This window comes from Halichoerus grypus, chromosome 6 (genome assembly GCF_964656455.1).
Source record: "Halichoerus grypus chromosome 6, mHalGry1.hap1.1, whole genome shotgun sequence".
In the NCBI taxonomy this organism is placed as follows: Eukaryota; Metazoa; Chordata; class Mammalia; order Carnivora; family Phocidae; genus Halichoerus; species Halichoerus grypus.
In genome coordinates, this window is record NC_135717.1 from 16,956,522 (window position 1) to 16,980,963 (window position 24,442).

The following is a 24,442-nucleotide window of genomic DNA, read 5'->3' on the forward strand; positions in this document are numbered from 1 at the left end:
GCAAATGGGCGTCTGTGTGCCTCGGTTTCCTCGGGTGCTCAGTACCTGCTTGCCGAGTCTGTGGCGTCTGGACGGCCCAGCTAGACTATGGGCCAGATCCATCCCAGGAGGTTGGCCATGAAGAGAGCCACTTACTCAGTCTTACATTCGTAGGCGCTCTGCCTGAAGCCAGCCCACCCCCGGCTTGCCCCAGACACACATATCTTGATTTCCCGCCAGACTCCTCAACCGTCAAGATTCAGCTCAAATGTCACGGCCTTTGTGAAGTTGCCCTTGCAGCTTCCAGCCCAATAGACACAGCATTTCTTCCACAGGGCGTCGTGTGGGCTGTACAATAATTACAGCACAACTGGGCTGTAATTATGTGAAGGTGTCCCTCACTCATTAGAGTGGAGCCCCTCCAAATCCACGGGTCATCTTTGTGGTTTCAGAGTCCAGGGCCTGGCACTCAGTAGCCACTCAATATGTGTTTACTGAATGGAGAGATAAAGGAATTAATGAATGAACAAATGATGGCTTTAATTAAACTTGTGGCAAGCTTAGATCTGTGGGTTTTTTTTTTTAAGATTTTATTCATTTATTTATTTAGGGAAAGAGAATGCACACACACTCAAGTGGGGAGGGGCAGAGGGAGAGGGAGAGAGAGAATTCCAAGCAAATTCCACACCCAGCATGGAGCCTGATGGAGGGCCCAATCCCACAACCCCGAGATCATGACCTGAGCCGAAATCAAGTGTCTGATGCTCAACTGACTGAGCCACCCAGGTGCCCCTTGGATCTCTTTTAAGTGAACTTAGCATCCAGGAGGATGGCCTGAAGGTAATACAGCCCAAGGTGAGAGCATTATTCTAGTACAATTTGGATATAGTGGGGGCCTGACTTAAGGGGAAAAAGAAGGTCAAGTTTGAAATACACTTTTTCAGAAAATCAGATTTTAGACCTAATTGGCTATTGGGTGATGGAGGGAAGAATGAGGTTAGGCTTCAAGATTTCTATCTTGGGAGGTGGAGGAGATGCGGATGGCATTATGTAGAAATGCAGAGAGATGAGCAGTTTAAGGGGAGAACATAATGAGTTCATTTTTAGAACTTGGGAGGGAAGCCAGAGCTAGAGAGAGATTTGAGGTTCATCTGATTTTAGATAGCAATTTAAATAATGGCATCGATGGGGGCGCCTGGATGGCTCAGTCGGTTAAGCATCTGCCTTCAGCTCAGGTTATGATCCCAGGGTCCTGGGATCGAGCCCCGCATCGGGCTCCCTGCCTAGCCGGAAGCCTACTTCTCCCTCTCCCACTCCCCCTGCTTGTGTTCCCTCTCTCGCTGTCAAATTCTGTCAAATAAATAAATAAAATCTTTAAAATAAATAAATAAATACATAAATACACAAATAAACACATAAATAAATAATGGCATCGTTGGATAAACTATGTCATTCACTGTGCAGCATGAGAAGGCAGCTGTGGAGAGAATCTCAGGAGTCAGCCAGAGCAGGCTAGCTGCTGTAACAAACAACCCCCAAATCTGAGGGGTATAACTCAGGGGAAGTTTCTTCCTTCCTTATGTAACAGTCCAATGCTGGTATTGGAACGTGGCCTTCCATAAGGTCATTCAGGGATCCAGGCTCCTTCCATTTTGTGGCTCTGCCATTCCCAGTGGGGAGAGGGGGCCACATCACAGGGAAGGCTTTCAAGGGCCCAGGTCTGGAAGTGGCGGTATCACTTTTGCTCACATTCCATTGGACAGAATTCAGTCATGTGGTGGCCTCAGTGCAAAGGAGGCTGGGAAATGTAGTTTAGCTGTGTGCCGAGGAGAAAAAAGAGAAACAATCCCACCACACGGAGGGAACACCGAAATGTGAGGTTGGATGTAGGAAGAAGGACTTGGAAGAGACAGCAAAGAGCCTTTAAGAGAGAAACCGGGATAAAAATGGCATCTAGGAGAAAATAGTTTGGGGGCCTGGACGAGATTGAAGCAAGCAAGGTTCCAGGTGCGAGGTGGACCTTGGGAAGAGGAGTTAAAGGAAAGGAAGTGTTGATTTTCCACCCTGTCACTCACAGAGTTTTCTCACTTGATTATCAGTTGAACCCACGAGGGAGGAATTATCCCATTTTACAGCTAAGGAAACTGGGGTGCAGAAAAAGGTAAAAAGGTATTCAAGATCAGAAAGGATGGAATTAGGGTCTGAACCCAGGACTAAGGCCCATGATCCTCCCAGTGCACCCATCAAAGGAGCCTTCCAGCTGACACCAGCAGCCTCACAGCCTGCAGAAGCCTGGGTGTGTAAAGGAAACTGGGCCTCTGGCTCAGGGAAGAGAGGACTTGGAGTTAGACAAGCCAGAGTTCCTCCTGTGCTGTGTAGAAAGCGAAAGGAGAAGGTACATCCAGCCCCCAGGGGTCCTGGGAGAGGGCAGGAAGGAGCTCCAGAGAACCGGAGAAGGGCTGGCTAGACCGGCCCCTTCCTCCTTCCTCTGGCAGCCCCACCCCCACTCTGGCCTCTGCGAACACAGGATCTGAGCAGTGGACACACGAGCACTGCACCTCTGAGCTGGCATGGACCCTGAAGGTAAAGGAGCCTCCCAGGACTCTCCTCTCTGTCCCTGCATCACCATCTCCCCTCTCCTGCCTCCCTCCCAATCCCAAGTAATCTCAGTACTTTACCCCCCCATCCCCCACTACAGAAGACCCCCTCTCATCCCTCCCATCTACTCTCTGACCCCCTATCGCCCTCCAACCTCTCTGAACCCCAAGCACCACTTCTGTCTCCGGAAAGCCTCTTCTTTCTCTTTCTATAGTCCCCAACGAGTTCTGGGGAGAAAGGGGCTTGAGCCCCAGGAAAGGTAAGGTCCAGGTGGTCTGGAGGAGGCCATGTCTGGGGAGCAGCTCTGGACTTCGCCCCTTGCTAGCAGGCGGGGAGGAGGGGAGGCAAAGTCCTGTCCCTTCTGCAGCCCGGTGGGGGAGGGGGCTCGAGCCCAGTGACTCTGCCTGGGGTGGGGGTGATGTCGCTAAGGAGGTCCTGTGCATGATGATAGGGGTCAGGCTCTGGAGTCAAAGGCTCCTGTTTGAATCTGGACTCCACCAGGAACAGGCTGTGTGATCTCAGGCAAGTCACCTGACTTCTCAGAGCCTCATCTCCGTGCATGTGTAAAATGACAATTCTAGTTCCCAGCTCACAGGGCTGTGGGGAGGGCAAATGACAGACCCATGGAAGCTATCTGGCCAGTGCCTGGAGGACAGGCAGCTCCTTCTTGAGCTTTCTGCATTTTCCCTTTCCCCTCCCTGGGCTGCTTCTTCCCCAGCTCTGACCTGCCTCCCCTGCTTTGGGGCTTCTGCTGGCCCCACACACCTGATACCTCTCTCTGGCTTTGGAACCAGCTTTTGGGGGCGGGGAGGGGCCTAACCAGCTTTTGGCTTAGAAATGACCTCAGAGTCAGAGCCTGGGCTCAAGTCCCATCCCTGCCACCTGCTTGCTGTGTGACCTTGGACAAGACGCTTGTCCTCACTGTGCCTCGGTTTCCTCAGGGATGGAGTGAAAACGTTGCCTCCCCCTTGGGTCGTGGGGAGGGCTAAGTGACACAATAGGAATAAAGTGCCTGCTCCACAGAAAGCCCTCGGCGTGGTTATGCTGCTGCTGGTGCGGACTCCCCACACCTGGCTCTCCAGCTCTGAGCGCTCCCCAGGCTCCCCTTCCATTTCTGGAAGCCTTGCGTGTCCATCTCCACCCGGACATCTCCCTGGCATGTCCAACTCAAAGACCTCCCCCGGACCCGCTCCATTTCTGTTCCTGCCTCACCATCCTCCCACTCGGCCTGGAAACTTCAGGGTCGTCTTTGACGGCTCATTCCCCCTCGCACCCCAATATCCAGACAATGACCGTGTCCTATGGACGTCCCTTCACCTGAGCGTCACCTAAACCTCTGCCTTTTCTGTTCCCACCTCCCTCTAGGGGAGCAGCATGGGTGGGGGGCTTCCTTCGCTTCGCCGCCGTCACGCTGCCTGCTCTCGGGTGATGTGTGTGTAAGTGGGCTGGCGCTGGATCCAGGCCCCCACGGGAATTAAGCCAGGGGGGAATAGACAAGTCAAAGGGGTGAAGCAAAAGCTGGGGATATGGGGGCAATGGGAGAGGACAGAGGTGGGGCAGAAGCAGATGTCAGGCTGTTGGGCAAAGACGGAGAGGTCAGGCTTGGCCAAAGTGGGAGCGGGCCAGTGTGTGTGTGTGTGTGTGTGTGTGTGTGTGTGTGTGTGTGTGCGCGCGCACATGCGCGTAGGTACTGTGCTCTCTTACAGCCTTGGGAGCGACCCCCTCACCACCCTTCCCCTGGCCCACTACTTGCCCAGGCTGTTGCGACAGCCTCCCACCTTGCATCTTTCAAGAACCCCAGGCACAGTTTAAATATTTAAACTTTCAGGTGACTTCTGACCCAAAGTTTTAGTGATTTTCCCGTTGCCTGTTGAACAAAATCCTAACTCGTTCCTGTCGTCCAGGGCCTGCTCAGTCTGGCCCCACAGCCCTCTCGCTTGCTACCCTAATGAAGCACTCTGCCCTGAAATTCTGTAGATGGTTTTACCACCTGCGTGACGGGCAATCCTGTTGGGCCCTCTTTGGAGGTCATTTCTCTTCTCTAGGGAGAGAAGGGGCTAAGAAAAGAACTTTAGCTGGAGGCTTCTGTGCGCACCAGCCTCTGTCTCCATCTGGTGTTAGCCAAATGGATCAACAAATAAATAAATAGCTGGAAGAACAAGATAGCCCGGGTCGCGCCCCGGGGTTCAGAGACATCTGGGCAGGCATTGCTAGTCACCTCTTTCCCTCCTCGTTGTGGCCCTGTGATTTCTTTCCTTTCCTTTTTTAAAAATTTTTATTTATTTATTTGACAGTGAGAGAGAGCAAGCGCGTGAGTGGCAGGCAGAGGGAGAGGGAGAAGCGGACTTCCCGCCAAGCGGGGAGCCTGATGCAGGACTCGGTCCCAGGATCCTGGGATCATGACCTGAACCGAAGGAAGACACTTTTTTTTTTTTTAAGATTTTATTTATTTATTCATGAGAGAGAGAGAGAGAAGCAGAGGGAGAAGCAGGCTCCCCGCTGAGCAGGGAGCCCGATGCAGGACTGGATCCCAGGACCCTGGGATCATGACCTAAGCGGAAGGCAGACGCTTAACCATCTGAGCCACCCAGGCGCCCCCGAAGGCAGACCCTTAACCCAGCCACCCAGGCGTCCCGATCTTTCCTTTCCTTTCCTTTTCTTTTCTCTTTTCTTTTTTCTTTTGTCTCCTCTCCTCTCCCCTCCCCTCCCCTCCTCTCCTTTTCTCTTCTCATCCCTTCTCATCCGAAATCTGTTTATTGGATAGTTTCCCATTCATCTTGATTCGGGATGCTTTTAGTGCTGCTTGGGTCTGAAGGAGCATCCCTCCGAAAGCCTTGCTTTTCCTCCTGTGGGTTGGCAGAGGACAGTGGAGCAGTGAGCTCACAAAATTATGGTTTGTGGCTAAAGACGGCCGTGATTGGAGCATCCGGGCACTTCACGTCCATGAAGGACCAGTTGGCGCTAGGCCAGGCAGTGCTTCTTTTCCCCTCTTCTCCTCTTCCCGGGCCCCGGAGGGGTGCAGGAGGTCCTTCGCGAGGGGCATGTTCTCGTGGGGAGGCCGTCACTGCGGGAAAGCCCTGTGATTGCTGCATGAAACTGGCTCTCAGAGAGGTTAGTTAGCAAGCCGCCTAGGTTCACTCAGTGGGCAGGTGGTGGAGTCTGATTCCAGCCCAGGTGTTTCTGACTCCCAGATGTTCCTACTACACCAGGGGCCAGAGCCCTGGAACGTGGGTGTGGTTTGCAGAACTCTGCCAATGTTGACCTGATAAGCACATAGCAATTTAAAAATATCACTTAGGGCTAGATGATGGCGGTGGGGTGGGGTGGGGTCAGTGAGGGGGCTCTGGGGCCATCCTGCCTGAGTTCGTGACCCTCACTCCCCACTTCCCAGCTGTGTGAACTTTGTGAACTGCAGGTGTGTTATGTAGCCTCTCCGTGCCTCAGCTTCCTCATCTGTAAAATGGGGAAAATAATGGGACCTACCTCATAGGGCTGTTGTGAGGATCGAGTGCGTCAATATATATAAAATGCTTGGCACAGCTCGTCAGAAGGACCGCAAAAGTGTCAGCTGCTGTTTGTTTGTTTGTTTGGGTAACCTCTACCCCCAGTGTGGGGCTCAAACTCAAGCCCCATTATTATGATTAGACAATATGTCATTCCAGAGTCTATCCTAGATGAATGGTAGTGGGCACCAGTTTTAAGAAAAATTTACGAAGGCGAAATCTTTAAAATGGACAACTTCTAAGTTAATTTTTTTCATGTAAATTGGGGAGAACCATCCTTTTTTTTTTTTAAGTTTATTTAATTTTAGTAATCTCTACACCCACCATGGGGCTCAAACTCAGGACCCCAAGATCAAGAGTTGCACATTGCACCGACTGAGCCTGCCAGGCGCCCCCTGCCTGACTTGGTTTTAGTTGGGACACATACCAGCCCCGTAGCCGCAAGCACAGGCACATCATTACACACAAAAGGAAGAGCAAACACTTGTTACTTATCTGCGGTGCATTCACAGAGCGTTCATTTATGCCCGTCCATCCCAGACAGCAGCAAGGTAAGTGAGGGATGTAAAGAGGAAGGTGTGGGGGCTCTGATTCTGGCCCAGTCCCTCACGGCCCTGAGCCACCATTCGGTGAAGGCCACCTAGAAACACAGTAAACATCAGCCAACCATCCAGATGAGAACAGCAGAAGTGCCCATGGGGGGAAATCTTCCTATATTCTGCCAGGGTCGTCACTTTATCTGTTTTTTTACATTACTTGTAAAGAAAGAAGTGCAGGAGGGGCACCTAGCTGGCTCAGTCAGAAGAGCATGCGCCTCTTCATCTCGGGGTCATGAGTTTGAGCCCCACGTTAGGGGTAGAGATTACTTAGATAAAGATTTTATTTATTTATTTGACGGAGAGAGACACAGCGAGAGAGGGAACACAAGCAGGGGGAGTGGGAGAGGGAGAAGCAGGCTTCCCGCCGAGCAGGGAGCCCGATGCGGGGCTCGATCCCAGGACCCTGGGATCATGACCTGAGCCGAAGGCAGATGCTTAACCCACTGAGCCACCCAGGCGCCCCAAGATTACTTAGATAAATAAAACTTTAAAGGAAAGAAAGAAGTGCAAGAAATATCCCCAAATGCTTTGTTTCCTCTCAGAAACAGGGATGCCAATTTCTTAAATTTTATTTAAATTCAGGGCGCCTGGGTGGCTCAGATGGTTAGGCGTCTGCCTTCGGCTCAGGTCATGATCCCAGGGTCCTGGGATCGAGCCCCGCGTCAGGCTCCTGGCTCAGCGGGGAGCCTGCTTCTCCCTCTCCCTCTGCCTCTCCCCCTGCTCATGCTCTCTCTCTCTCTCTGTATCTCTGTGTCTCGAATAAATAAAATCTTAAAAATTTTTTTTATTTAAATTCAATTTAGTTAACATATAGTGTATTATGAGTTTCGGGGTAGAATTTAGTGATTCATCAGTTGCATGTAACACCCAGTGCTCATTTTATTAGGTGTCCTCCTTAATGCCTATCACCCAGTTACCCCATCCTCCCATGCACCTCCCCTCCAGTAACCCTCAGTTTGTTCTCTGTAGTTAAGAGTCTCTTATGGGGGCGCCTGGGTGGCTCAGTCAACTAAGTGTCTGCCTTCAGCTCAGGTCATGATCCCAGGGTTCTGGGATCGAGCCCCGCGTCAGGCTCTCTGCTCAGTGGGGAGCCTGCTTCTCCCTCTCTCTCTGTCTGCCGCTCTGCCTACTTGTGCTCTCTCTCTCTCTCTCTGTCAAATAAATAAATAAAATCTTTAAAAAAAGTCTCCTATGGTTTGCCTCCCTTTCTGTTGTTATCTTATTTTATTTTTCCTTCCCTTCCCCTATGTTCATCTGTTTTGCTTCTTAAATTCCACATATGAGTGAGCTCATATGGTATTTGTCTTTCTCTGACTGATTTATTTCACTTAGCCTAATGCACTCTAGTTTCATCCACGTCATTGCAAATGGCAAGATCTCACTCTTTTTGATGGCTGAGTAATATTCCTATATATATCACATCATCTTTATCCATTCATCTGTCGATGGACATCTGGGCTCTTTCCACAGTTTGGCTGTTGTGGACATTGCTGCTATGAACATTGGGGTGCAGGTGCCCCTTCGAATCACTATGTTTGTATCCTTTGAATAAATACCTAGTAGTGCACTTGCTGGGTCGTAGGGTAGCTCTATTTTCAACTTTCTGAGGAACCTCCATACTGTTCTCCAGAGTGGCTGCCCCAGTTTGCATTTCCCCCAACCGTGTAAGAGAGTTCTCCCAGAGATGCCAATTTCAATAAAACTCTGGACAACCAATTAAGAGATCAAAGTTACATCCCACAAGGTAAAACTATAATCTGTGAAGTCTAGGCATCTTGAGAGAACTTTTACGTATAACAACTGCAAGGGTAGAAGGCAGGACAGGGCGTGACAGCTGTCCCCTCTGGGTGGCAGTTTCTGGGCAAAGTCCCTCAGGCACCTGCAAAAACAGTGCTCCCTTCTCCAAAGTTCCTTTCAATAACAACTGCTAATTAGAAGAGCCGTATTTTCAAAGCTTCCCTTTTGTTGGAAATGCAGGAGAGAGTGGGGGCCTGGAGCAAACCAGACGAATTTTTGTTCCACAGACAGAACAGGGAGCGGGGAACATTCTGCCTCCACGACAGAGAAGCTGAACAATGGGTCTCGAGGCTCCAAGAGAGTAACCCCAACTGGTGGAGGCCACATGGGGGGGACGACCTGGGTCCACACGGGTCATTTCCTAGCTTTGTCCTTTCCTAGCTCTGCTCCGTAAGTAGTTTCCTTTACATTTCTGAGCCTCCGATCCGCATCTGTAAATACAAATGAGCTCTCGCTTGAGGAACTGGGCGTAGGATTTGTGGAAGTGCCAGGCCTGAGGCGATGGGGCAAGTGCCCCGCGTATGGTAGGCACCAGTGGATGGTACTGATGATTCCCTTCCTGCAGTTCCGAAGCTCTCAGCTCTGCTACAAATTAGAATTAGGTTACCATGTTGCAGACCAGTTATGTTAGAATCTCTGGGGGTGGGGCCCCCACATCAGCATTTTGCTGAGCTCCCCAGAGAATTCCATTGTGTGGCCAAGGTTGAGAACCACTGCGGTTACCCATCCTAAGGAAAACGTCCCTTGGCCCTCTGTCAAATGAGGGTCCTCCCTCCCCCTTCCCTCTCTCCCTCCCTTCCTTTCTCTCTTTCTTTCTTACTTTCGTTATGATAGAGAATTTCAAACATGCACAAAAGTAAGCAGAAAAGTATGATGAACCCTCATGTACCCATCACCCAGCCTCAACAACCACCTATTTTTGGCCAGTGGGCTCCATCCACGCCACATCCACTTTCTACCTTTCAGGATCACCTTAAAACAAAACCAGCTCTCAGGTCTTTTCATACATGAACATCTTGGCGTGTATTTTCTAAAAAAGATAAGGACTCTTCTTTTTGTTACAACCACAATACAATGATCACAACTAAATTTTTTTACATCTAAATTTTGTTTTTGAAATTTCTTTAGTGTTTTTAAACATCCAGTCAGTGTCCAGATTTCCAGTTGTCTCATAAATGCTCTAATTTGGTTTCAATTTGTTTGAATTAGGATCCAAATAAGATCCATACGTTGTGATTGGTTAACATGTGTCTTAAGGTTCTTTTTGTGGGGGAGGGGGTGGCACCTGGGCGTCTCAGTCAGTTTAGCGTCTGACCCTTGGTTTTGGCTCAGGTCATGATTTCAGGGTTGTGCGATCTCTGGGTTGTGAGATCGAGCCCATGTCTGCTTGAGACTCTCTTTCCCTCTCCCTCAGCCCCTACCCACCTGCGCTCTTGAGCGTGCTCTCTCGAATAAATGAGTAAGTCTTAAAAAAAAAATCCTTTTATTTTTTATTTATTTTTTTAAAAGATTTTACTTATTTGAGAGAGAGAGAGAGAATGTGCACGAGTAGGGGGGAGGGGCAGAGGGAGAAGGAGACTCCCCGCTGAGCAGGGAACCCAATGCAGGGCTCCATCCCGGGACCCCAAGATCGTGACCTGAGTCAAAGGAAGTCAGACATTTAACGGACTGAGCTACCCAGGCTCCCCTAAAGATTTTATTTTTCGGTCATCTCTACACCCGACATGGGGCTCGAACTCACAACTCCAAGATCCAGAGTTGCATGCTCTACCGACTGAGCCAGCCAGGTGCCCCTGTTTTAAGATTCTTTTAATCTTTTGTTTTCCTTGCAATGTATTTGTTGGAAAAATGAAGTTGTCCTCTGATAGTTTCCTATGGTGTAATTTTGCTGGCTGAATGCCCGTGGTAGGGTTTAACATGTTCCTCTGTCCTCCGGTTTTCTTAAAAATTGGTGGTTGCATCTGGAAGTGTGATCTGACTCTGGGTTAGCTGTTTGGGAAAAAGTATTGCTGGGTGGTGGTGGAGCGCCCAGTATCTGGTTGTCTTTCTTCTTGGTGTTGAGTTTTGATGTTCAGTGCCTGGATCCATTGGTTCACATCCATTGGTTCACTGGTGTTGCGAGATGGTTCCTGCCTTTTGGCAGTGCATTGGTTCTTGCTTCTTTTGTCTAAGTGAACAATTTAATGATTTTTAGTAAATTTGCTAAGTTGCATGGCCATCCCCACAGATCATTTCCAACACTCCAATACAACCCCATGCCATTTAGAGTTAACTCCCAACCCCGGGGCAACCACTATTCTGATATCTGTTTCCTTGATTTGCCTTTTTTGGACATTTCATGTAAACGGAGGCACAATATGTGGTCTCGTGTGAGCACTGGTTCTTTTTTTTTTTTTTTTAAGTAAGCTTTATGCCCAACGTGGGGCTCGAGCTCACCACCCCAAGATCACGAGTTGCATGCTCTACCGACTAAGCCAGCCAGGCGCCGGGGAGCATTGGTTCTTAACCCTCGTGTGCATCTGAATCACAGGGGGAGCTCTCCCAAAAGTTGGATGCCTGGGAACCACCGCTGAAAGATTCTGATTCATTTGGTTGGGGCTGGGGCTGAGCAGCAGAGTCTGAAAAGCTCCTCGGGTGGGTCCCTGCTTTCTCGGTTCTGCTGAGAAGAGTGGCCACACCCACCACCTCCACTTTCTCGCCTCCCATGTACTCCTTGACCGTGACGCTGTGGCTTCTGCCCCCACCACACAGCACTAAGATGCTCCGGCAACAGCCTCCCCACTGCTAAGTCTTATGTCCATTCGCAGCCTTCCTTCTACTTGTGTCTGCTCACATCCTACTTCTTGAAACCCTCGGCTCCAGACACCCACTCCCTCCTGGTGCTGCTTCTCTTTTTAAATACTGGTGCTTCCCAGAGCCCTCCTCTTCTTACCTGACCTGGTGATCTTACCCGTGCTGTGCTTAGTCATCACCCATGTCTGCTGACAGCTCCAAAATCCCCGTTTCTCGCCCACTGTCTCTCCGAACACCAGGATCCACCATCAGGACGCGGCCCATGCACAATTCTCCTGCTGACATCTCAACCTGAACATCTGCAAAGCCAAAGTCTCTCCCCCGCCCCCCAGCTCTGCTGCTTATCAGCTGCGTCATGGTGCACGAACTCCTTGACATTCAGTTTCTGTGCTTGTAAGATGGGAGTAATCCCCTGTGGTGAGTTTCAGACGAGAGAGCCCAAGAGAAGTGTGGAGCCCACAGCTGGTGCCCCAGACACATGCAGGTCGCTGCCTTCTGCTGCCCCCATCCTCCACCCTGAACGGTGCCTTGTGGCAGGTTGCAGCTCCCCATGGCAGAAACCCAAGGCTTCTACATCTCATGAGCTGCTCATTCTGGCAGATCCTGCCTTAGAAACAGCTCTCACTTTTGTCCCTGCTTGCTATTCCTATGGTTCCTGCCCAAGTTCAGGGCTTCATCTTTTTCTGTCTGGCCGATTACGTCAGCCTCCTTTTGCCTCCCAACCTGTCTCCAGTCGGTGGCTGAAGTGACCCATCTAGAACAAAATCATAATTCTATAATTTCCTTGCTTGGGGCACCTGGCTGGCTCAGTCGGTCAGTCAGTAGGGTGTGTGACTCTTGATCTCGGGGTTGTAAGTTCAAGCCCCACCACGCTGGATGTAGAGATTACTTAAAAATAAATCTTAAAAAAAAAAATTGCCTTGTGCTTAAAATTCTGTGATGGCCCCTAGGATCTGTCCAAATTGCTCAGCTAAATAATTCAAGCGTTTTTTCCCCCTGGCCATCCCATTGCTCCCCTGAAGCCCGCCCTTACAGCATTTCTCTATTTCTTGCTTTTGAGTCTTGGACACCTGCTTTTTCAGCCTGAAATATCTCCCCCCACATCACCTCATAACTCTGCCTGGCAAACATTACTCATCCTTCAAGGCCACAAAAATTACCTCCCCCTTCCTCACAGACACTTAGTCATTTCTTCCTCTGTGCTCCCACGACCCCTGGTAAAGCCTCGGTCGTCCCTTAGCAAACACATCTACCATGTACCAGACAAAGTTCCCGGGAGCTTTGCAAATAGTCACTCACTTAATTTTCACACAACCCTGCGAGGTGATTATTTTCGTTTTCCCTGTCACAAAGGAGGCACCTTTGAGGCCCCGGAGATGTTCAGTCACTTGCCCGAGATCACTTAGATGCAGGTGGCCGAGACAGTACTGAAGACCAGGCCGTATGGCCCCAGAGTCTGGGTTCTGATTCATTCCACCGTGCAGTCTCTCTGCCTGGGTGAGTATCACTGAACACCCAGTATTAAGCAAAACAATATGAAATTGCCAATATTTGGCCATTTTTGACCTATAAAAACAGCACATTTGTATGGTTCCGTGCGTGAGGCACTTGGGATGGAGCAGAAAACTCTCTGGATGATCCATTTTTGGCCCCCAGAGTAGAGCACGGGTGAAGAGCAAGGAACCGACTGAGCATGTGACCCGATAGGGAGTCTGCCAGAGCCCCCTGCCAAGGAAGTGATATCTAAGAGAAGACCTGAAAGAGGAGTGGAGGTGAAGGAGAAGTCTGAGGTGAGGGGAAGAGAAGGGACTTCCAGGCAGAGGCACAACCTTGGAACAGCATAGGCTAAGGCCTGAAAGCTAAGAGGGAGCGCTGTCCACTCTGTCATCCAGCAATTAGTACCTGGCACAGAGCAGGCCTTCGAGAAGGATTTGTCAAAAGAATAAATGAAAAATAGAGAGAAGTATCAGCTGGAGCTAATAGAATGAAAGTGGGTTTTTTTTTTTAAGATTTTATTTATTTATTTATTTGACAGAGACACAGCGAGAGAGGGAACACAAGCACGGGGAGTGGGAGAGGGAGAAGCAGGCTTCCTGCTGAGCAGGGAGCCCGACGTGGGGCTCGGTCCCAGGACCCTGGGATCATGACCTGAGCAGAAGGCAGACGCTTAACGACTGAGCCACCCAGGCACCCCGAAAGTGGGGTTAGAGTGACTTATTTTTTATTGCCTTATTTTAATAGGTTTAATGAGAGTAAAATTCACCCTTTTCTATGTAGGGTTCTGCGTCTTGACAAATGCATCAGTGGTGTAACCACCATCAGAAACAAAATGTAGAATAGTTCAGTCCCATCCCCAAACTCCCTGGTGCCGGTCCTTTGTGGCCAGCCCCTCCTCCACGGTCAGGAAACCACCAGTCTGTTCTCTCACTGTGGTTTTGCCTTTTCCAAAATGTCATATGGATGATGAACTCAAATAGCACAGGGCCTTTAGAATCGGGCTTCTTTACTTAGAATAATACATTTGAAATGCTTCCTTATTGTGTCTGTCAGTAGTTAGTTCCTTTATAGGCTTAACGACTGAGTCACCCAGGTGCCCCAGGATTCACATTCACTTTAAAAAGCAAACATCAGGGGGACACCTGGGTGGCTCAGTCAGTCAGGTTAAGCATCTGCCTCCAGCTCAGGTCATGATCTCAGGGTCCTGGGATCGAGCCCCGCATTGGGCTCCTTGCTCAACGGGGAGCCTGCTTCTCCCTCTCCTGCTCCCCCTGCTTGTGCTCTCTCTCTCTCTCTCTCTCTTTCTCTTTGTGTCAAAGAAATAAATAAAATCTTAAAAAAAAAAAAAAGCAAACATCCCTGCACCTGGGGTGGATGGAGTGTGAGCTTCTGCATCTCTGGTGTACGTCCAGGGGCCTTTTGCCTGGCCGGCTGGTGAACAGTGGAGATGGGAACTGTGTCTTTGTCACTTTTACTGACTATTCCCAGCACCCAGCCAGGGCACAGCTGGCTCTGAGCGAGGAATGAAAGCCACTTGGAGCAGAATGTGGGAAAGGAGGGCCAGGTACCGCCAGGTACCAGGTGGGGGAGGGGGGAGGTGAATATTGGGTGCTTGGCTTTAGGGGAAGAAAGGGTGGGCAAGAAGGGCCTTGTTCTGAGAGTACAGCAAGCCAGAACGCCTGGTCTTAACTTCAACTTGGAGCAAAAGTGAGGAAGCAAAACAAACCCCCTAACATGCCATCCAGTGTCCGTCCCGGGCTCGAGCACATGAGGCTGCAGGCCTTCTCGTGGCCGACAGATGGCGATGTTGCACCGTGTCTGAGCTCACCCGTTCGCTCCACGGACCTCAGGGGCGGGTTAGCCGCCAGACGTGGGCAGGAAGGACCACCATGTGCACAACTCTTTTTTTTTTTTTTTTTTACGGGGAAAGGACTCGCGCACACTCCTGAAGCTGTGCCTCACAGAGCAAGGGCTCAAGCCCAATTTCCCCCTGCACCTTCCTTGTACAGCCCCCATCTCTAGAGAGAGGACAGTTCGTTGAGACATCAGTGGAGGGGGGCGGGGAGGGGGGCGGGGGGGGAATGCTCCAAGCAAGAGGTGCAAAGGCAGAAGAACAGGCGGCCGTGACCACGAGGCCTGGCCGGTCGGACTCTGCCGCCAGTTTGCTGTATGACCTCGGCCGGCTTGCCTTCACTCAGTCTCCACATCTATAAAGAGCTGGCCTTCCCGCGGTGAAATACGGCAGCCGTGGGGCAGACACACATCCTGCCGGGGGCGGCTGCAAAGGCAGCAGGTGGCTTTCCGGGGTCTTCTCCTCTGGTTGGTCAGGAGCTGTTGATCCGGCACTAGGTTTGCCACAGAATAGAGGCCACTCAGTTGAATCTGAATTTCGGATAATCAACAGATAATTTTTAAGTGTTAAGTATGTTCTAACTATCACCCGGGATATATTTATACTTAAACCTTTGATGTTTGTCAGAAATTTAGATCTAACGAGGTGTCCTGTGTTTTTATTTGCTTAATCTGACAGCCTTGTCCAGCCCACAGGGGCTGGGACCCCCAGATCTTCGCCCTGATTGGCTAGCCCCCAGTGTCGCTGGTGCTTAAATGTTTTGACAAGCAGCCGTGACTCCCAGGGAGGCAGCCAAGATGTAACTCCCTTGTCCGTCTTTCCCTCCCAGGCCTGGCGCTGCTGCTGCCCCCCGCCACTCTGGCCGCCCTGGCAGACAGCTGGCTCCGAGAGGACTGCCCCGGTCCCAACCACGCAGCCTTGGTCACGGGCGCAGCCCCCTCGCAGGCGGTGCTGTGGGCCAAGTCCCCCGGGGTACTGGCTGGGAGGCCCTTCTTCGATGCCATCTTTGCCCAAGTCAACTGCCAGGTCTCCTGGTTCCTCCCCGAGGGCACAAAGCTGGTGCCCGTGGCCAGGGTGGCCGAGGTCCGGGGCCCCGCGCACTGCCTGCTGCTGGGGGAGCGGGTGGCCCTGAACACGCTGGCGCGCTGCAGTGGGGTGGCCAGCGCCGCCGCCGCCGCCGTGGAGGCCGCCCGGGATGCGGGCTGGACCGGGCACGTGGCGGGCACGAGGAAGACCACGCCCGGCTTCCGGCTGCCGGAGAAGTACGGGCTCCTGGTGGGCGGGGCCGCCGCTCACCGCTACGACCTGGGAGCGCTGGTGATGGTGAAGGACAACCACGTGGTGGCGGCGGGCGGCGTGGAAAAGGTGCGTGCCCGGCCGCGCCCCTGCCCTGCCCCCCGCCCCCGACCTCCCCGCGGCAGCCCTTCCCCTCCACCACGGACCCACACACACACCCCAAAGCACGCCCTGGTGAACAGTGATGGCCCAGGAGTCAGGGCTGCTAGACCCCGTGACCCCCTGGGCGCTCTACCCGTCAGATGGGCGCCTGGCCGACTTTTCTCTTCCGGCGCTCTGGGACTTGCTGTGATGTTCAAAAGCAAAAGGCAAGCTGCCCGGAACCTGGTGTTGGTGGCGCTGTGACCTTGGCCCGGTCACTCTAGCTCCCTGGACCGGTTTCCTTTTTGAAAATGTTCTTGAAGACCCCTTCCAGTTTTATTTATTTATATATTTTTTCGGTGCAAGAAGGTGTTTTTATTATAGCAGGAGGACAGGACCCACGGGCAGAAAGAGCTGCCTTCCAGTTTTGGGGTTTTTTTTAAAGATTTTATTTATTTATTTGACAGAGAGAGACACAGGGAGAGAGGGAACACAAGCAGAGGGAGCAGCAGGGGGAGAGGGAGAAGCAGGCTTTCCGCGGAGCAGGGAGCCGGATGCGGGGCTCGATTCCAGGACCCTGAGATCATGACCTGAGCCGAAGGCAGACGCTTAACGACTGAGCCACCCAGGCGCCCCTGCCTTCCAGTTTTAATATTCTTGAGTCAAATTGAACTCCCGTCCAACTGCCAAATATTGCTGCTATTTGGCCATCTTTCTGATCATTCCATGTGGTTCACCTGGTGCGGGAGCAATCATCTGGCTGCCTGGTCTTCCCCCTAACCCCCAGCTCCTTTCCCACCCCGGGCCTCTGGAAGGCCAGGCCCCGCTCTGTGCCCCGTGCCAGGCGCCACTGAGCTCACTCTGCCCCCTCCGGGCCTGCCCCACAGGCAGTGCGAGGGGCTCGGCAGGTAGCTGACTTCGCCCTGAAGGTGGAGGTGGAGTGCGGCAGTCTGCAGGAGGCTGTGGAGGCCGCCGAGGCGGGAGCGGACCTCGTCCTGCTGGACAACTTCAAGCCTGAGGTGAGGCGGGGTCTGCTTCCCGGGAAGGGGCCGTGGTGGGGGGGGGACCCTCACCTCCCCTTGGCTTGTGTCCCACAGGAGCTGCACCCCACGGCCGCAGCGCTGAAGGCCCGCTTCCCGGGTGTGGGCGTGGAGGCCAGCGGGGGCATCACGTTGGCCAACCTCCCTCAGTTCTGTGGGCCCCACATCGACGTCATCTCTCTGGGGATGCTGACCCAGGCCGCCCCCGCCCTTGATTTCTCCCTCAAGCTGTTTGCTGAAGGGACCTCGCCAGTGTACCGGGCCTACAGGTCCTAAAGCCAAAGAGGACGCCACCGCCCGTGGAATAACACGGTTTCTTGGGACCCTCAAGGTTGCCCCTGTTTAAATATGGTACATGACTCTGTCCGGGTTAGCCTGGGCGGGAGTCTGGCTCGGCCACCTACTGCTCGTGTGAGCTGGGGGGGCTGACTTCACCCCTGCTCATCTGTACAATGGGTCTAATAAATGATCACCTTACAGATTTCTTTGGGTGATAATGAATACGTGCTCAGTAACTCTTAGAAATTACCATAGCTCATCGACTCTAAGATGCACCTTTTTCCACACACGACCTTCTCTGAGTCGGAGTGTGTCTTTCACCGATGGAGTCTAGTGGTCACTGTCACCGGGGCGTCGTCATAGCCGTCATGGCCCGTGCATGCCGCTTGTAGACAGAACATAACAATCGATGTGGAAATAAGTCCGAGAGACTTATTTTAACAGATGCCAGAAAGAAATTGAAAGTGATTAAAAAAAAAAAAAAGCTGCTCTCCCTCTAACCCTCCCCCTGCCCATATGCATGCTCTCTCTCTCTCTCAAATAAATAAAACCTTAAAAAAAAGAAAGAAAGAAAGAAAGCATTGGTCATAGTTTAATTGACAACTTTCTTTTCCAGTAATAGTATATATATTTTATAGTCAATGGCATCTTATATTTGAGGATATATGGCATCAGGTCTGAGATTCAGCTGGAACATTCTATGTGGTTGATGCCCATGTTGTACTGGTTATTAAGTGCTTTGCCTGTCACCTCTGGCTACTGTGACCACCTCTTTGGAGGAGGTGAGAACCTGCCCTTTCACTTCTGGGGTCCGCAACAGACTCCACCATGCATCCTCCATTTGGTGCTTGAAGGCCCTTTAGGTTCTGGTTCCATAGCGCTATCATTAGTTGGGAGACGAGGGTGAACACAGGGCAGCTGGGGCCAGAACAAAGGTCAGTTGAGGGAGTAAGGGATGGGTCAGGTAGAGGTCCCTGTTCAGACATCAGACTTCCTTTCCTGCTAAGTCAGGACTCAGGGGTCTAAGCAGAGGATCTAGATCCAGCCTCCCCCCTCCTACACACCTGAGGTCTCTCTCACTCACTTGTTTGGGCACCCTACCCTTCCGGGGTCCCTCCGGGAGGAAACATGACAGGAGGACTCCCTAGGATAAACTGGTCACTGAGGTGACTCTTCCCAGAAAGGCTCCAGTCTCGAGAAGTACTCCCCTTCCAGAACCCACTGTCTTCTCTGCACTTTGCCAGAAGGAGAGGAAAACAGCTCATCCACAAAGCTCCTTTCCCAGGGGGAGTCTGCGGGTCCCAGTCTGCCTTAAGGGAGGTAACCTATCCCTTTGCCCCTTCCTCAGTCCTAGAGACCCCTTGCTAGGAAAGGGTCAGATCAAGAAAACAATGAGCTCATCTCAGATGTGAAAACCCCAGACAAGCCAAGACCGTCCTTCACATAGCAATTATGTACTGAGCCGCAGCTGTGGCCAGGCTCGGAGCACACAGTGGAGATGAATCTAGCAAAGATGCTGGGCAGAAGTGGTGAGCCGCTGCCTTCAGTGATGCCCTGGCCTGAAGGGACCGTTCTCCCAGGACACAGCCCAGAGATGCCCCTGGGGCTGCACCTGTCCTCTTTTAATACACACTGGGGCCTCCTGCCCTTTCTCCAGAGAAAACAGTCATGCTCGTCTAGGCAGACTTCCCGGCTCCAGGGAACTTAGATCTCTGAGCCTCAGCTCCTCAACCCCCAAGGGGCATAACTGAATGCCCATAGAACCAGGGGCACTTCTGGGTGTCAAGATAAGGAAATCAGGATTCACGGATGCGCTGGGAATGGGAAGGCAAAACGCTTGGGATCCAGGAGGGAATCAGAGCCTGACAGAGGCAGAAGGGCGAAGTGTACCAGGAATTTCAAACTCAAATGCCTCCAGGACCCAAGCAGATAAAATAAATGGGAGAAGCTGGAATAAGACAAAGAGAAGTGGGCTGCAGCCAACTGGGGAATGTATACCACACCCCACAGCGTCCCAATTAAGAAAGGAAAAAGAACTCTAGGGGCACTTGGGTGGCTCAGCGTCTGCCTTTGGCTCAGGTCATGATCCTGGGGTCCTGGGATCAAGCTCTGAATTGGGCTCCCTGCTCAGCGGGGAGCCTGCTTCTCCCACTCCCTCTGCTGCTCCCCCTGCTTGTGTTTTCTCCCTCCCTCTGTCTCTCTCAAATAAATAAATAAAATCTTAAAAAAAAAAAAAAAAAAAAGAACTCTAGCAGGCTGAGTCTCAAGCTCACCCTGGAATGCAGAAATGGGTCAGGCCTACAGGCACCTCCAGATCCGAGAGCTGAGAGGGGCTCGCATTGCCAGAGGAAAAGGAAAAGGATCCTGGGCAGGCAAAAGTTAATACATGCCTTCCTTGCAAGGGAGTGGATTTCCAGGCAGAGAGGACTGCAAGGGCAAAGGCTCAGAGGTAGGAAATGGCTTGGATTGTTTGGTGGAAGATTTGAAGATGGGATCAAGAGAGGCGAGATGGCTAGGAGCTGGGCTGGGTCCAGACCACAAGATGGTAGGTTGGAGGACTTGGACTCTGTCCCGAGAACACTCAGACTGAAGCTGGAAAGTGAGATAAGCATATTTTCAGTGTAGACCAAGTCCACCTCACAAGGATGCATATGAAGGGGCCGGAGTGGCTGCAGGAAGCCCAGGGGGAGGCTGATACAGCTCCTCAGAGCCTCGAATGTAGGTCATGGCAATGGGGTTGGAGACAAGGGAATGCAGGCAGGGGAAGCAGCGTATGCCAAGGCTCAGAGGGCAGATGGAGCCCCATGGGTTCAGGGCCATAGGAAGAGTTGGGTGGGGAGATGGGCGTGGGGGGTGGGATGGGAAGAAGAGGGATCTCACACCTCACCTGGTATCACCCCTCTCTGCCTATACTTCTTTCTTGCCTGGCCAGCCTGCGATTAGGTTCGGATGGTTTCCCCAAGCTGCCCCATGCCCAGTGGAGGCCCATGTTCATCATGGCAAGTGTGCCCATCAGACTGGGTCCTGCAGTCGGCATATAAGGGGTCACCGACGCTGTCTGGCCAGTGAAAATGGAAAGCCCATTGACTGAGCGCCGTTGCTCAGCCTGGGCAGGTCTCTTTCCCTCCAGGCTCATGAGGGGTGGGGGAGAGCGCCTCCATTTTCCATGAGGAAACAGGATTTATGAAGTTAAAAGAACTGCTCAGGGTCATACATCAATAAAGTGGTGGAGCAGGATTGGAAATCTATCAGCCACTCATTCAATAAATATGTGTTGAACACCTACTATGTACCAGGCACTATTCTAGACACTGGATATACAACAATGAGTAAAAGGACAAAAGTCCCTGTCCTTGTGGACTTTACAGTCTGGTGGGGTGCCTGGTTGGGGGAAATAGTGAAAATATTTGTACCCTAATACCAAATGTCAAGTCCCCTTATGGCCACCAGGGAGCACTGCGATCACACCACCTTCCTTTCTCCGCTTCCATCTTCCTTTCTGGGTTTCAGAGATAACAGCCGGGGAGGCTATGAATACTCAGTGCATCTGCTCAGGGAGGAAAGCTGAGGAGAGGTGTGCAACAGTTCCTTCTTCCACCCACTTTTCCAGCGTAATCCCCTTGCCAGATCCCCATCCAACTGCTCCAGGTCTCTCTGACTTTTTAAGGCCCCAGGTACTCCAGAGATCCCAAGGCTCATATTCACTCACCAACTTCCATGGACCCACCTGCCCACCCCCTTCCATCTATTCATGCCTCTTCCCAGCCCTCCACCCACCCACCAACTGGGGCACTCAGTCCAGAGGGGTGGGGAGGGCACGAGGTCAAACCAGGTTACCAGAGTCAGTGAACTCACTGGGCATGAGTTTGAGCGTGCCAAGGCGAGTTGTAAACTGAAGGCATTTAAAAATGGCAAGACATTATTAGTATCTGAAAGCAATTCAGCTTTCTATCTTTAAAAAATCCCACTGTGGTATTATGTGGTGTGGACACATGTTTTAATTTATCGCTAGCCCTTCAAGACAATATGGTAGGTAAAATTCCATAAATATTTCAGTACCTCTGTACTTTGTTCCAATCACTTCTTGAGTAATAGATCATTTTGGCAGTTACTCAGTAACATTTTAAGACCTGCTTGCTGAGGCCCTAAGTAGCTCAGCTTGTAAGACCAAACTACGAAGTACTGAAGGGAATCTCGCCATGAGGCTGTGAATAACATCTCCACTGATCACTATACACCTCAGATTGATGCTAGGGGATGAGGGCTTTCTTCATTTCGGGTACGGGGTGCTCTTTAGATCCCTGGAATCTAGTACAGCCCTCCTGGAAAATGATCAGGGGCAGAGATCCTCATGCAAAATTCTGGTTTGGTGGGCTGCTGGGTAACCTCTTTCCTCTCACCCAGTAATTCAGCAGAGAGATTCCGAAGCCTGAGACAATACCAACAAAGAGCTAACCCACAAGCCCCTTGCCTTTTTTTTTTTTTTTAAGATTTTATTTATTTGAGAGAGAGAGAGAGAATGAGTAGTGGGGAGAGAGAGCCCAAAGCGGGGCTTGATTCCAGGACTCTGAGATCATGACCTGAGCTGAAGGCAGACGATTAACTGCCTGAGCCACCCAGTTGGCTTCTTGATATTTGGTTGCTCTTTAGCCAAAGGAAAGCATTTCTGTTGGGATAATATATCAATATGTGAAGGACAATGCGGATTTATTAGAAGCTGGATAAAAATCATTCTTCCCACATTAAAAAACAACAACAATAATAGCCCTTTAACTGTAATCTCACCGAGAACCAAACAAATTTAATTTTTATTTTTTTCCATGATTTGTGTTGTTTTCTTGAAATGTTACAAGCCAGAAGGGGAATTCCTTGAGGTTTTGCAGCGTTTTAAGTAAAGGATTGTACGTAACACAGTTTCATATTTTTGGTAAACTACCCACCCAGATAGACAGATGATTCCAGGGGCTAAAGCAAGCCTTGCATTTTTAAAATTCCAATCTAATTAATTCCAATGGATGAAAAGTACACTGGGGAAGCCAGAGAAGGTGCAGGAGAGCAGTTTCCCTGACCTTCTATGGCAATAATTCAGCAACGCTCTGCATAAAATAATTACAATAGAACCCAAAAAAGCTTCATACATCTTTTCTGACAGTTAATTTATCTTCGCCTTTAGTTTTCATTTGTTAATTAATTTAGTTATCAGGTTATAAAGTGAAGAAGTGAAACTCTCTATTCACTCCCATTCCCTGGAGAGAGTCACTTTTAAAGAGTCGTTTTGAATTCTTCTGGTGGCTCTCTTGAATTGTAAAGATGATGATTTATAGTTCTTAAGGCTCTATTGACTCTGCACTCGAAGGACAAAGAATTTAGCTTACGCACAGTTTTTCTTTTCTTTATTGTTGTTAGTTTTATCGTTTTCTAAATTTTATCTATTTATTTAGTTCACTAATCTCTGCACCCAAGGTGGGGCTCGAATTCATGACCCTGAGATCAAGAGTCGCATGCTCTATAGACTGAGCCAGCCAGGTGCCCCTGTTAGTTTTACTTTTTTTGGTAGTCTTTCTATTGGCTATCATTATAACTTAAAATGATATATCTAAGCCCCTCTTCTTGATGTATCAACATTTGAAAATTGAGATGTAATTTGATACCATAAAATTCACCCTTTCGAAGTGTTCAGTTCAGTGGTTTTTAGTATATTTATAGAGTGGTGAAACCATCACCACTATATAATTTTCGAATGTATTTTTTTAAAGATTTTATTTATTTATTTGTCAGAGAGAGAGCACAAGCCGGGGAGAGGTAGGCAGAGGGAGAGGGAGAAGTAGGCTCCCTGCTGCGCAAGGAGCCGGACATGGGGCTCGATCCCAGGACCCTGACCTGAGCCGAAGGCAGATGCTTAATGACTGTGCCACCCAGGAGCCCCAATTTTATTTTAATTTTTAAAAGGTTTTTTTTTTTTTTTTTGACAGAGAGAGCGAGAGAGTACAAGCAGGGGGGGTGGCAGGCTGAACAGGGAGCCCGATGTGGGATTCGATACCAGGATCTCAGAATCATGACCTGAGCTGAAGGTAGATGCTTAACTGACTGGTTAGGCCACCCAGGTGCCCCTCATTTGCATTGTTCCCGACAAGAAACCTGATGTCATCCTTATCTCTGTTCTTCCATAGTAGTGTCTTTTTTCTTTGGCTGCTTTTTCTAAAAAATTGAAATATAATCCTCATACTAGAAACGTCACCCTTTTAAAATGTACAATTCAGTGGTTTTGAGTATATTCACAAAGTTGTGCAACCATCACCACCAGCTAATTCCAGAACATTTTAATCATTCCCCAAAGAAACCCTGTCCTTGTTTGCAGTCACTGCCCATTCCGTCCTCCCCCAACCTGTGACAACCGCTAATCTGCTTTCTGTCTCTTTGGATTTGTCTCTGGCTATGTTTTTGGCATGTGATAAAAAAACAGAAAACATAAAACTTACCATCTTGACCATTTTTAATTGTACAGTTGAGCATTGTTAAGGATATTCACATTATTGTGAAACAGATCTCCAGAACTTTTTCATCTTGCGAATCTGAAACTCTACATCCATTAAACGGTGACTCCCCTGTTCCCCACTCCCCACCAACCACCATTCTATTTTTTGTTTCTATGAATTTTTTTTTTTTTTGAGAAACAAGAACCAAGTTTTTTATTTGTTCATTTCTTGCATTTGAAGTATTCCTCGATGACATCCTTCACCTGAGACTCTTGGCCATAGTCCTTAACCACCACGCAACTACAACCAAACACTTTGCAGAGTTTTCCCTCTCTGTCAATTTTATAGAGGCCTACGCATTCCCCCAGTTTCTTGTTGTCATCACCCTTGATTAGGTTGATTTGGTGTTCAGCACGAAGGGCCTCCACCAACTTGACATTCACAGGCTCATCACAGTTGGATGCAAGCACACAAAGATGGACTTGGCGCTTGTCTACAGCTTCAGCAGCTTCGCGAATTCCACAGGTTAGGCCACCATGGATGAGGGTGGTCTGCAGCACCTCTTGTAAAGCAATTTTGACGTCCATTACACCTCCAGAGCAACGCCTTCCTCGGCCATGGCGGTGGATTACCAGTGGAGCCGAATCTTTTT

The 24,442-nt window shown here is 50.3% G+C and overlaps 1 protein-coding gene, 1 long non-coding RNA gene and 1 pseudogene across 3 annotated transcripts; 1 reads left to right on the forward strand and 2 right to left on the reverse strand.

Annotated features, from left to right (window-relative positions):
* The first annotated feature begins 2,323 nt into the window (after positions 1-2,323).
* On the forward strand, positions 2,324-17,519 carry QPRT (quinolinate phosphoribosyltransferase). Of its 2 annotated transcripts, none has more exons than XM_036099774.2 (4): positions 2,324-2,562; positions 15,448-15,983; positions 16,883-17,014; positions 17,264-17,519. In XM_036099774.2, the coding sequence occupies exons 1-4, from the start codon at positions 2,550-2,552 to the stop codon at positions 17,309-17,311; spliced, it is 729 nt and encodes a 242-aa protein (XP_035955667.1). In that variant the 5' UTR covers positions 2,324-2,549; the 3' UTR covers positions 17,312-17,519. The 2 variants fall into 2 exon arrangements, with proteins under 2 accessions (XP_035955667.1, XP_035955666.1); XM_036099773.2 differs by having other exon boundaries at positions 2,333-2,562; positions 17,093-17,519.
* LOC144382064 (uncharacterized) lies at positions 9,729-12,196 on the reverse strand. Its single transcript, XR_013448455.1, has 2 exons — positions 11,427-12,196; positions 9,729-10,643 (listed from the first exon to the last, which is right to left on the reverse strand). It is a non-coding gene; the product is annotated as an uncharacterized LOC144382064 (long non-coding RNA).
* A 6,492-nt stretch (positions 17,520-24,011) lies between the features above and the next one.
* On the reverse strand, positions 24,012-24,409 carry LOC118540549 (small ribosomal subunit protein eS12 pseudogene; annotated as a pseudogene).
* Positions 24,410-24,442: the final 33 nt, after the last annotated feature.